The sequence below is a fragment of the Chenopodium quinoa genome, unplaced genomic scaffold, assembly GCF_001683475.1.
Source record: "Chenopodium quinoa cultivar QQ74 unplaced genomic scaffold, ASM168347v1, whole genome shotgun sequence".
Taxonomy (NCBI): domain Eukaryota; kingdom Viridiplantae; phylum Streptophyta; class Magnoliopsida; order Caryophyllales; family Amaranthaceae; genus Chenopodium; species Chenopodium quinoa.
The window spans coordinates 23,817-37,183 of record NW_018745425.1 but is presented as its reverse complement, the minus strand read 5'-3'; the positions used below and the strand labels follow the sequence as shown (position 1 = coordinate 37,183).

Sequence of the window (13,367 nt, the reverse complement as noted above, 5' to 3'; positions counted from 1 at the left end):
ACGAGGGGTTTTTAAATTTCTGAATTTTGGATTGAAAATGGGGCAAATGGGTTGTTTTGGATAAAGAATAATTGCTAAGGGATAGAGGGAAGTGATTAATTGGGGTTTTGGATAAAGACTAGAATGAATTGGATTGTAGGATTGAAGAAAAAGGGGTTTAAAAGGGCAAAAATTCAGGTATGCAGGGAATGCCGCTGGTAGCGTCTTGGGGCCCGCTGCCAGCGGCTTAAGAAGGAATTTAGGGTGAATTTCGCTGGAAGACCCGCTGGCAGCGGCTTGGGACCCGCTGGCAGCGGCTTGGGACCCGCTGGCAGCGGCTTGGGACCCGCTGGCAGCGGCTGCTGCAAAAAAAAAAAAAAATATTTATTTTTCTTTTTTTTTTTCTTTTTTTTTTTTCTGAAGGACACCCGCTGGCAGCGGCACCAGACCCGCTGCCAGCGGCTGGGGCAGAACTTTGGGATTTTTTGGCTGCTTGGAGAGCCGCTGGTAGCGGCTACAGAGCAGCTGCCAGCCCGCTACCAGCGGCTCCTGCAGGGGCTGCCTCCCAAAGTCTGTTTTTACCTGTTTTGCTCTGTTTTTGCTCACAATACGTACTCCCAAAGCATCCTCCTACATAAATCCACCAAAAGCACTTGGTACATCAAAACAAAAACAATAAAAACTAAAATAAATGAAAACGGGGAAGAGTTTTCGGGTTGCCTCCCGATTAGCGCCTTTGTTTTACGTCGTTGGCTCGACACAACTCATGAAACTTCGTTAATCAATTGATGGCTCGTAGAGATCGATGTTCTCCAAATTCTCGACCTTGAACCCTTCGTAGTATGGTTTAAGCCTTTTTCCATTCACTTTGAACATGTTGTTGGTCTCTAAACTCCGAATTTCTACCGCTCCATGCGGATAGACCTTGTCAACTTGAATTGGACCCTTCCAACGGGAGCTCATCTTGTCATGCCACACCTTATTCTTTGCTTTGTGGTATACCTGGGATAATTTCTTGCCCAGAAATGATGACGGGGTGGGTGTTGCCCCTAGTGGTATAGGTGGAAGCTTGGACTGTTCATTCAATTCCGCCACCTTCACCTGCACATTAGTAGGTATAGAAGAATCCAAGCAATCACCAGACACAACATTAGTAATAGGTGTGAGGAGCTCATCCCCATGATCAATGTTAGAAACATCATGCAATATTGGATCGACAACATTTATAGAATATAAAGAATGAGTATCAACAGGATACTTTATGGTATCATAAATGTTATACACAATTGCTTTCCCATCAACCTCCATAGTCAAAGAACCGGTAGACACATCGATTTTTGTCTTAGCAGTCTTTAAGAAAGGTCTTCCTAACAGGATGGGGGCTGCTTGTTTGTCATGTTCCATGTCAAGGACGTAAAAGTCAGCAGGAAAGATCAATCCATCAACCTTAACAAGTACATCTTCTATTACCCCCTTAGGATATACATTGGACCTATCAGCTAACTGAATTACTACCCCAGTTTCATGCAAAGGCCCAAGTTCTAAAGATTTAAACAGGGAGTAGGGAATGACATTGATTGATGCACCTAGGTCCAACATGGCTCGGTGTAATGTGGTGTCTCCTATTGTAACAGGAATAGTAAACATACCAGGATCACCACATTTTTCTGGGAGTTTCTTTTGGAAAACTGCAGAAACATGAGCACTCACCTTCACTTTTTCTTTTCCTCCCAACCTGTGCTTTCTCTTGATCGTACACAGTTCCTTCATAAACTTAGCAAAACGAGGAACACTTTTAATCACATTCAAGAGGGGCATATTTACCTCACATTTGCTGAAAGTCTCATAAATATCCTTGTCTTTCTCATACCTTCGAGTATCTTGCAAGGCTTCTGGGAAAGGTGGCACAGGCTCATAAGAGGTAAAGGTTGGCGGATTCGCCTTAGTTTCTTGTTCTACTTCCTCCTCCTCAACTCCAATCAAGTCTTTAGCCTTCTTAGGTGCAACTACAGTTTCTTGCAACTTTTTTGCCACTTCTCAATGTTATTGCATTAACTTGTTGCTTAGGGTTCAGCTCCGTTTGGGATGGAAGCTTTCCAGAGTCCTTAGCTTCAAGTCGGCTTACTGCACTTGAGATTTGACTGACTTGATTCTCCAGGTTTTGAATACTTGATCTGGTTTCTTGTTGAAACTGCATCATATTCTGCTGCATGGTAGAAACATTAGAAGTTAGTGATCTAATCATTTCTTCAGTTGACATATTACCTGAATTAGAGCTTTGGCCTTGAGGTGTTAGGAACGGTGCCCTATATTGCTGAAACTGTTGTTGACCTTGAGCATGCTGATGTTGTTGGTTTCCTTGGGAATTCCCATATCTCAAATTTGGATGATCTCTCCATCCTGGGTTGTAGGTATTTGAAAAGGGATCATATCTTCTCTGCGGACCTTGCCCTTGAAAACCTAAGGCGTTGGCCTGCTCATTCTGCTCCTCTTGTAATTGAGGACATGCATCAGTGGGATGTCCCATGGAGGTGCATAAACCACAAGCATTCAGTTGCTGTGGATTCCTTGAGTTCACCATGAACTCACGCATCATAGAAGTCAAATCAGCTACTTGACTCTCTAACTCAGTTGTATTCGAATTTGCTAAATTCACCCGGCGCGTGGGAGTTCTCTGACTGAATTGCCTAGAATTTTCTGCTAGCTCTGCAATCAACCTAGTTGCATCTCCTGGAGTCTTATTCACTAGCCCTCCACCACTTGCTGCATTCACCATACTCAAGTCATCATCAGTTAGACCTCCATAGAAGTATAGGATGCGGTCTTGATCGGAATACCCATGGTAAGGACAACTAGCACACAATCTCTTAAATCTCTCCCAATACTCATACAAGGATTCATCTTCCTTCTGATCCACATTGCTGATAGCTTTCTTAAGGCTTGCAGAAATAGTGGCTGGGTAGTACTTCTCAAGGAAACACTTCTTTAAATCTGCCCAAGTTGTTATGCTACCTGGGGGAAGATAGTAAAACCAATCCTTTGCTGCATCTTTGAGAGAAAAAGGAAATGCTCTCAACTGAATTTGTTCATCAGTCATCCCAATCGGTTTCATGCTAGTGCAAACCACATGAAATTCTGCCAGATGTTTATTCGGATCTTCGCCTTTCATGCCATGGAATGCCGGCAATAGATGAATTAGACCGGATTTGATCTCAACATTAGTACCTTCCTCCAACTGCTGGTATGCAATGCACAACGGTTGTTGGTTCAAGTTGGGAGCTGTGAGTTCCCTTAGAGTTCGATTGTCAGCCATCTCCTCTTCTTCTTGAATATTGAAGGAGTATGTTGATTCACTGGGGGTTGTTCTTGCCTCTTTTCGCAACCTGGAAATATTCCTTTCAATTTCTGGATCAAACTGCAAAACTTCTTTGTTAGCAGAACGGGTACTTATCATACCCTAGCGAACAAACAAAGAAAGATAGCTAAGAACAGTCCTAAAATAAATTTTACTAAGATAAACAATTAAAAAGTAACGCCTTAAGTCCCCGGCAACGGCGCCAAAATTTGGTGTGCCTCAGTCGTATGCAACCAAAAATATCACAACTAAGCTAACTGCAAATAAACGTAGTTAGGGAAGTCGAGTTCGAATCCACAGGGAAAAAGGGACTAATAACTGGAAACCTAAGTGGAAATACTCTAGGACGGTAGTAACCTAAGTAACGAGGGGGGTTTTCATGAGCAATGATGATAAATGAACTAAGTAAGAACAACGAACGTAATGAATAGGTAATCAATGAGAAGAACGGTCTTGGTTATGCGAAATCCACTAATGAACATACAAATTGATCATAGAAGTCTCCTCAATCAAGCTCTATTGAACACCTTGTTGTAGAATTCCTAGATTCTAAATTCTCATAAATAGTTAGAAATAGCAAAGCGCTCCTTTCTAACCCTTTCCAATGCACAATTCAAGACAAGCGCTCTAAATTATCCACAAGAAGAAAATAAACGGAGAAATCAACAAGGATTGAATAAATTAACACAAGCGGTCTAATTTCTTCAATAATATTATTCCCTCTTCAAGTTATCAACCAAAAGCATGCATCAATAACCTAAATTTGCTACTTTGGAAAGATTAATTAGATGCAAGCGAATCCAATAATTCTAACCTAGCAATTGATTAAAGCAAATCATGAAATTAATTCAAGGAACAATATATATTCAATAGATATTAAGAGAAGAAAGATCTCACAATTCGTAGCTAAAAGATTCAATCTTTAACCAAGAATCCGGAAGATTAAGCTTCCATGGATTCTAATTCCAAAACAAAGAATTCTGAAAATTCTAAGAAAACCCTAGAAAGCTTTTTTTTTCTCAAAACTTAATTCTCCTTTTCTAACTTAAAACTTAATTAAAACTAAGCTATTTATATGTTTCTATATTTTAATAACATAACACAATAATAATAATAAAATAATATCCAAAACACGAGCCAAAACAAAGCCAAATTGCTGAAAATTAACCAAAACAACCCGAATTTCTGCCAGAGCCGCTGGCAGCTGCTCTGGACCCGCTGGCAGCTGCTCTGGCAGCCCCTCACTCTGGTATAACCGCTGCCAGCGGCTCTGGCCAGCTGCCAGCGGCCCTGGCAGCGGTTCCTGCTGTTTTCGCCTTCTTTCCTTGCTTCTTCTTCTTGCTTTGCTTCACCTTTTCCTCAAGCTTTCTTCCTTGCTCTTCCATGCTCCATCACAACTCTCAAATCACAAGCCAAGGTCCATCCTTCTTACATAACTCTTCATTGGTTCCCGAGCTCACTCACTCACTTATACTCATAAATCCCGCCTTTTGCACATAAGTGAGATCACAGCCCAAAACTCACAAAAGCTAACAAAAGTACATATAAAGCATCAAAACACACCCTAAAATGCTTCTCTCAACCCATGATAAGAAGGCTTATCAAGAATGCATTTGACTTTCACTTGATTCAAATAGTTTTGTTTGAATGTGTTTGACCTTTTATTGATTTAATTTGAATTTTTTAGATGTTTATTACTTTCATTTGAGTCAATTAGATTTGTAGAATGCATTTGACTTTCATTTGATTCAAATAGCTTTGTCTGAGTGTGTTTGACTTTCATTTGATTTAATTAGATTTTTTTAGATGTTTTTGACTTTCGTTTGATTCAATTAGCTTTGTTGAATGCATTTGACTTTCATTTGATTCAAAAAGCTCTGTTTGAATTTGTTTGACTTTCATTTTATTCAATTGGCTTTGTTCGAATGTTTTCGACTTTCATTTGATTCAATTAGCTTTGATGAATGCATTTAACTTTCATTTGATTCAAAAAGCTCTGTTTGAATGTGTTTGACTCACATTTGATCCAATTAGCTTTGTTTCAATGTGTTTGACTTTCATTTGATTCAATTAGCTTTGTAGATTGCATTTTACCGTCATTTGATTCAAAAAGCTCTTTTTGAATGTGTTTGACTTTTATTTGATTCAATTAGGTCTGTTTGAATGTGTTTCACTTTCATTTGATTCAATTAGGTTTGTTTGAGTGTGTTTGACTTTCAATTGATTCAATTGGGTTTGTTCGAATGTTTTTTACTTTCATTTGATTCAATTAGATTTGTAGAATACATTTGACTTTCATTTTATTCAAATAGCTTTGTCTGAATGTGTTTGACTTTCATTTGATTTAATAAGATTTTTTTTAGATTTTTTTACTTTCATTTGATTCAATGAGCTTTGTTGAATGCATTTGACTTTCATTTGATTCAAAAAGCTCTGTTTGAATGTATTTGACTTACATTTAATTCAATTAGCTTTGTTTGGATGTGTTTGACTTTCATTTGATTCAATTAGCTTTGTTTGAATATCTTTGACTTTCATTTGATTCAATTAGGTTTGTTTGAATGTGTTTTACTTTCATTTGATTCAATTAGCATTGTTTGAATGTGTTTGACTTTCATTTGATTCAATTAGCTTTGTTTGAATGTGTTTGACTTTCATTTGATTCAATTAGCTTTATAGATTGCCTTTGACTTTCATTTGATTCAAATAGTTTTGTTTGAATGTGTTTGACCTTTTATTGATTTAATTTGAATTTTTTAGATGTTTATACTTTCATTTGATTCAATTAGATTTGTAGAATGCATTTGATTTTCATTTGATTCAAATAGCTTTGTCTGAATGTGTTTGACTTTCATTTGATTTAATTAGAATTTTTTTAGATGTTTTTGACTTTCGTTTGATTCAATTAGCTTTGTTGAATGCATTTGACTTTAACTTGATTCAAAAAGCTCTGTTTGAATGTATTTGACTTACATTTGATTCTGTTAGGTTTGTTTGAATGTGTTTAACTTTCATTTGATTCAATTAGATTTGTAGAATGCATTTGATTTTCATTTGATTCAAATAGCTTTGTCTGAATATGTTTGACTTTCATTTGATTTAATTAGATTTTTTTTAGATGTTTTTTACTTTCATTTGATTCAGTTAGCTTTGTTGAATGCATTTGACTTTCATTTGATTCAAAAAGCTTTGTTTGAATGTGTTTGACTTTCATTTGATTCAATTGGCTTTGTTTGAATGCTTTTGACTATAATTTGATTCAATTAGCTTTATAGAATGCATTTGACTTTAATTTGATACAAATAGCTTTGTTTGAATGTGTTTGACTTTCATTTGATTTAATTAGGTTTTTTTATATGTTTTTGACTTTCATTTGATTCAATTAGCTTTGTTGAATGCATTTGACTTTCATTTGATTCAAAAAGCTCTATTTGAATGTGTTTGACTTACATTTGATTCAATTAGCTTTATTTGAATTCGTTTGACTTTCATTTGATTCAATTAGCTTTCTTAAATGCATTTGACCTTCAGTTGATTCAAAAAGCTCTTTTTGAATGTGTTTGACTTTCATTTTATTCAATTAGCTCTATTTGAATGTGTTTGACTTAAATTTGATTTAATTAACTTTGTCTGAATGTGTTTGACTTTCATTTGATTCAAATAGATGTTTTTGACTTTTGTTTGATTCAATTAGCTTTGTTGAATGCATTTGAGTTTTATTTGATTCAAAAAGCTCTGTTTGAATGAGTTTGACTTACATTTGATTCAATTAGCTTTGTTTTAATGTGTTTGACTTTCATTTGATTCAATTAGCTTTGTAGATTGCATTTGACCTTCATTTGATTCAAAAAGCTCTATTTGAATGTGTTTGACTTTCATTTGATTCAATTAGCTCTATTTGAATGTGTTTGACTTTCATTTGATTCAATTAGCTTTGTTAAATGCATTTGACTTTCATTTGATTCAAAAAGTTCTTCTTGAATGGGTTCTACTTCCATTTGTTTCAATTAGATCTGTTTGAATGTGTTTGACTTTCATTAGATTCTATTAGGTTTGTTTGAATGTGTTTGACTTTCATTTGATTCAATTAGCTTTGTAGAATGCATTTGACTTTCATTTAATTCAAATAGCTTTGTTCGAATGTGTTTGACTTTCCTTTGATTTAATTAGCTTTGTTTGAATGTGTTTGACTTTCATTTGATTTAATTAGATTTTTTTAGATGTTTTTGACTTTAATTTGATTCAATTTGCTTTGTTGAATGCATTTGACTTTAATTTATTCAAAAAGCTTTGTTTGAATGTGTTTGACTTTCATTTGATTCAATTGCCTTTGTTCGAATGTTTTTGACTTTCATTTGATTCAATTAGCTTTGTAGAATGCATTTGACTTTCATTTGATACAAATAGCTTTGTTTGAATGTGTTTGACTTTCATTTGATTTAATTAGGTTTTTTTAGATGTTTTTGACTTTCATTTGATTTAATTAGCTTTGTTGAATGCATTTGACTTTCATTTGATTTAAAAAGCTCTGTTTGAATGTGTTTGACTTACATTTGATTCAATTAGCTTTGTTTGAATGTGGTTGACTTTCATTTGATTCAATTAGCTTTCTTAAATGCATTTGACCTTCATTTGATTCAAAAAGCTTTTTTTGACTGTGTTTGACTTTCATTTTATTCAATTAGCTCTGTTTGAATGTGTTTGTCTTTCATTTGATTCAATTAGGTTTGTTTGAATGTGTTTGACTTTCTTTTGATTTAATTAGCGTTTTTTGAATGTGTTTGACTTTCATCTGATTCAATTAGCTTTGTTGAATGAATTTGACTTTCATTTGATTTAAAAAGCTTTGTTTGAATGTGCTTGACTTTCATTTGATTCAATTGGATTTGTTCGAATGTTTTTGACTTTCATTATATTCAATTAACTTTGTAGAATGCATTTGACTTTCATTTGATTCAAAAAGCATTGTTAGAATGTGTTTGCCTTTCATTTGATTTAATTAGGTTTTTTTTAATGTTTTTGACTTTCATTTGATTCAATTAGTTTTGTTTGAATGTGTTTGACTTTCATTTGATTCAATTAGCTTTGTAGATTTTGTAGATTGCATTTGACCTTCATTTGATTCAAAAAGCACTTTTTGAATGTGTTTTGACTTTCATTTAATTCAATTAGCTCTGTTTGAATGTCTTTGACTTTCATTTTATTCAATTAGGTTTTGTTTGAAAGTGTTTTACTTTGTTTTGATTCAATTAGCTTTGTTTGAATGTGTTTGACTTTCATTTGATTCAATTAGCTTTATAGAATGCTTTTGTTTTTCATTTGATTCAAATAGTTTTGTTTGAATGTGTTTGACCTTTTATTGATTTAATTTGAATTTTTTAGATGTTTTTACTTTCATTTGATTCAATTAGATTTGTAGAATACATTTGACTTTTATTTGATTCAAATAGGTTTGTCTGAATGTGTTTGACTTTCATTTGATTTAATTGATTTTTTTAGATGTTTTTTGACTTTTGTTTGATTCAATTAGCTTTGTTGAATGCATTTGAGTTTTATTTGATTCAAACAGCTTTGTTTGAATGTGTTTGACTTACATTTGATTCAATTAGCTTTGTTTCAATGTGTTTGACTTTCATTTGATTCAATTAGCCTTGTAGATTGCATTTGACCTTCATTTGATTCAAAAAGCTCTATTTGAATGTGTTTGACTTTCATTTGATTCAATTAGCTCTGTTTGAATGTGTTTGACTTTCATTTGATTCAATTAGCTTTGTTAAATGCATTTGACTTTCATTTGATTCAAAAAGCTTTGTTTGAATGTGTTTGACTTTCGTTTGATTCAATTAGCTCTGTTTGAATGTGTTTGACTTTCATTCGATTCTATTAGGTTTGTTTGAATGTGTTTAGCTTTCATTTGATTCAATTAGCTTTGTAGATTGCATTTTACTTTCATTTAGTTCAAATAGCTTTGTTTGAATGTGTTTGACTTTCGTTTGATTTAATTAGCTTTTTTTGAATGTGTTTGACTTTCATTTGATTTAATTAGATTTCTTAGATGTTTTTGACTTTCATTTGATTCAATTAGCTTTGTTGAATGCATTTGACTTTCATTTGATTCAAAAAGCTTTGTTTGAATGTGTTTGACTTTCATTGGATTCAATTGGCTTTGTTCGAATGTTTTTTACTTCCATTTGATTCAATTAGCTTTGTAGAATGCATTTGACTTTCATTTGACACAAATAGCTTTGTTAGAATGTGTTTGACTTTCATTTGATTTAACTAGGTTTTTTTTAATGTTTTTTGACTTTCATTTGATTCAATTAGTTTTGTTTGAATGTGTTTGACTTTCATTTGATTCAATTAGCTTTATAGATTGCATTTGAACTTGATTTGATTTAAAAAGCTCTTTTTGAATGTGTTTGACTTTCATTTGATTCAATTAGCTCTGTTTGAATGTGTTTGACTTTCATTTGATTCAATTTGGTTAGTTTGAATGTGTTTTACTTTGATTTGATTCAATTAGCTTTGTTTGAATGTGTTTGACTTTCATTTGATTCAATTAGCTTTATAGAATGCTTTTGACTTTCATTTGATTCATATAGTTTTGTTTGAATGTGTTTTAACCTTTTATTGATTTAATTTGAATTTTTTAGATGTTTTTACATTCATTTGATTCAATTAGATTTGTAGAATACATTTGACTTTTATTTGATTCAAATAGGTTTGTCTGAATGTGTTTGACTTTCATTTGATTTAATTAGATTTTTTTAGATGTTTTTGACTTTTGTTTGATTCAATTAGCTTTGTTGAATGCATTTGAGTTTTATTTGATTCTAAAAGCTCTGTTTGAATGAGTTTGACTTACATTTGATTCAATTAGCTTTGTTTTAATGTGTTTGACTTTCATTTGATTCAATTAGCTTTGTAGATTGCATTTGACCTTCATTTGATTCAAAAAGCTCTATTTGAATGTGTTTGACTTTCATTTGATTCAATTAGCTCTATTTGAATGTGTTTGACTTTCATTTGATTCAATTAGCTTTGTTAAATGCATTTGACTTTCATTTGATTCAAAAAGTTTTTTTTGAATGGGTTTGACTTCCATTTTTTTCAATTAGATCTGTTTGAATGTGTTTGACTTTCATTAGATTCTATTAGGTTAGTTTGAATGTGTTTGACTTTCATTTGATTCAATTAGCTTTGTAGAATGCATTTGACTTTCATTTAATTCAAATAGCTTTGTTCGAATGTGTTTGACTTTCATTTGATTTAATTAGCTTTGTTTGAATGTGTTTGACTTTCATTTGATTTAATTAGATTTTTTTAGATGTTTTTGACTTTCATTTGATTCAATTTGCTTTGTTGAATGCATTTGACTTTAATTGATTCAAAAAGCTTTGTTTGAATGTGTTTTGACTTTCATTTGATTCAATTGCCTTTGTTCGAATGTTTTTTGACTTTCATTTGATTCAATTAGCTTTGTAGAATGCATTTGACTTTCATTTGATACAAATAGCTTTGTTTGAATGTGTTTGACTTTCATTTGATTTAATTAGGTTTTTTTTAGATGTTTTTGACTTTCATTTGATTAAATTAGCTTTGTTGAATGCATTTGACTTTCATTTGATTTAAAAAGCTCTTTTTGAATGTGTTTGACTTTCATTTTATTCAATTAGCTCTGTTTGAATGTGTTTGACTTTCATTTGATTCAATTAGGTTTGTTTGAATGTGTTTGACTTTCTTTTGATTTAATTAGCGTTGTTTGAATGTGTTTGACTTTCATCTTATTCAATTAGCTTTGTTGAATGAATTTGACTTTCATTTGATTTAAAAAGCTTTGTTTGAATGTGCTTGACTTTCATTTGATTCAATTGGCTTTGTTCGAATGTTTTTGACTTTCATTATATTCAATAAACTTTGTAGAATGCATTTGACTTTCATTTGATTCAAAAAGCTTTGTTAGAATGTGTTTGCCTTTCATTTGATTTAATTAGGTTTTTTTTAATGTTTTTGACTTTCATTTGATTCAATTAGTTTTGTTTGAATGTGTTTGACTTTCATTTGATTCAATTAGCTTTGTAGATTTGTAGATTGCATTTGACCTTCATTTGATTCAAAAAGCACTTTTTGAATGTGTTTTGACTTTCATTTAATTCAATTAGCTCTGTTTGAATGTCTTTGACTTTCATTTTATTCAATTAGGTTTGTTTGGAAGTGTTTTACTTTGTTTTGATTCAATTAGCTTTGTTTGAGTGTGTTTGACTTTCATTTGATTCAATTAGCTTTATAGAATGCTTTTGACTTTCATTTGATTCATATAGTTTTGTTTGAATGTGTTTGACCTTTTATTGATTTAATTTGAATTTTTTAGATGTTTTTACATTCATTTGATTCAATTAGATTTGTAGAATACATTTGACTTTTATTTGATTCAAATAGGTTTGTCTGAATGTGTTTAACTTTCATTTGATTTAATTAGATATTTTTTAGATGTTTTTGACTTTTGTTTGATTCAATTAGCTTTGTTGAATGCATTTGAGTTTTATTTGATTCAAAAAGCTCTGTTTGAATGAGTTTGACTTACATTTGATTCAATTAGCTTTGTTTTAATGTGTTTGACTTTCATTTGATTCAATTAGCTTTGTAGATTGCATTTGACCTTCATTTGATTCAAAAAGCTCTATTTGAATGTGTTTGACTTTCATTTGATTCTATTAGCTCTATTTGAATGTGTTTGACTTTCATTTGATTCAATTAGCTTTGTTAAATGCATTTGACTTTCATTTAATTCAAAAAGTTCTTTTTGAATGGGTTTGACTTCCATTTGTTTCAATTAGATCTGTTTGAATGTGTTTGACTTTCATTAGATTCTATTAGGTTAGTTTGAATGTGTTTGACTTTCATTTTATTCAATTAGCTTTGTAGAATGCATTTGACTTTCATTTAATTCAAATAGCTTTGTTCGAATGTGTTTGACTTTCATTTGATTTAATTAGCTTTGTTTGAATGTGTTTGACTTTCATTTGATTTAATTAGATTTTTTTAGATGTTTTTGACTTTCATTTGATTCAATTTGCTTTGTTGAATGCATTTGACTTTAATTGATTCAAAAAGCTTTGTTTGAATGTGTTTGACTTTCATTTGATTCAATTGCTTTGTTCGAATGTTTTTTACTTTCATTTGATTCAATTAGCTTTGTAGAATGCATTTGACTTTCATTTGATACAAATAGCTTTGTTTGAATGTGTTTGACTTTCATTTGATTTAATTAGGTTTTTTAGATGTTTTTGACTTTCATTTGATTTAATTAGCTTTTTGAATGTTTTTGACTTTCATTTGATTTAAATTAGCTTTTGTTTGAATGTGTTTGACTTTCATTTGATTCGATTAGCTTTGCAGATTGCATTTGACTTCATTTGATTCAAAAAGCTCTTTTTGAATGTGTTTTGACTTTCATTTGATTCAATTAGCTCTGTTTGAATGTCTTTGACTTTCATTTTGATTCAATTAGGTTTGTTTGAATGTGTTTGTACTTTGCATTTGATTCAATTAGCTTTGTTTGAATGTGTTTGACTTTCATTTGATTCAATTAGCTTTATAGAATGCTTTTGACTTTCATTTGATTCAAATAGTTTTGTTTGAATGTGTTTGACTTTATTGATTTAATTTGAATTTTTTTAGATGTTTTTTACTTTCATTTGATTCAATTAGATTTGTTAAATACATTTGACTTTTATTTGATTCAAATAGTTTGTTGAATGTGTTTGACTTTCATTTGATTTAATTAGATTTTTTTAGATGTTTTTGACTTTTGTTTGATTCAATTAGCTTTGTTGAATGCATTTGATTTTATTTGATTCAAAAGCTCTGTTTGAATGGTTTGACTTACATTTGATTCAATTAGCTTTGTTTTAATGTGTTTGACTTTCATTTGATTCAATTAGCTTTGTAGATTGCATTTTGACTTCATTTGATTCAAAAAGCTCTATTTTGAATGTGTTTGACTTTCATTTGATTCAATTAGCTCTTTTTG

The 13,367-nt window shown here is 31.7% G+C and overlaps 1 protein-coding gene across 1 annotated transcript; it reads right to left on the bottom strand.

Moving 5' to 3' along the window:
* Positions 1 to 756: 756 nt before the first annotated feature.
* LOC110713526 lies at positions 757 to 3,292 on the bottom strand. The gene is made up of 5 exons (XM_021891974.1): positions 3,205 to 3,292; positions 2,245 to 2,742; positions 2,105 to 2,185; positions 1,737 to 2,012; positions 757 to 1,667 (listed from the first exon to the last, which is right to left on the bottom strand). Exons 1-5 carry the CDS (start codon positions 3,290 to 3,292, stop codon positions 757 to 759), a joined length of 1,854 nt encoding a protein of 617 aa, XP_021747666.1.
* Between the last annotated feature and the right edge of the window lie 10,075 nt (positions 3,293 to 13,367).

What these genes read in the sequence shown, in the direction of transcription:
- LOC110713526 (XM_021891974.1), bottom strand. Translation starts at nt 3,292, where the DNA reads ATGGCTGACAATCGAACTCTAAGGGAACTCACAGCTCCCAACTTGAAC. An exon ending in TCAGTCAAATCTCAAGTGCA is followed by an intron (nt 2,013 to 2,104) that starts GTAAGCCGACTT and finishes AACATTGAGAAG; the next exon opens with TGGCAAAAAAGTTGCAAGAA. An exon ending in TAAGTTTATGAAGGAACTGT is followed by an intron (nt 1,668 to 1,736) that starts GTACGATCAAGA and finishes ATGTTTCTGCAG; the next exon opens with TTTTCCAAAAGAAACTCCCA.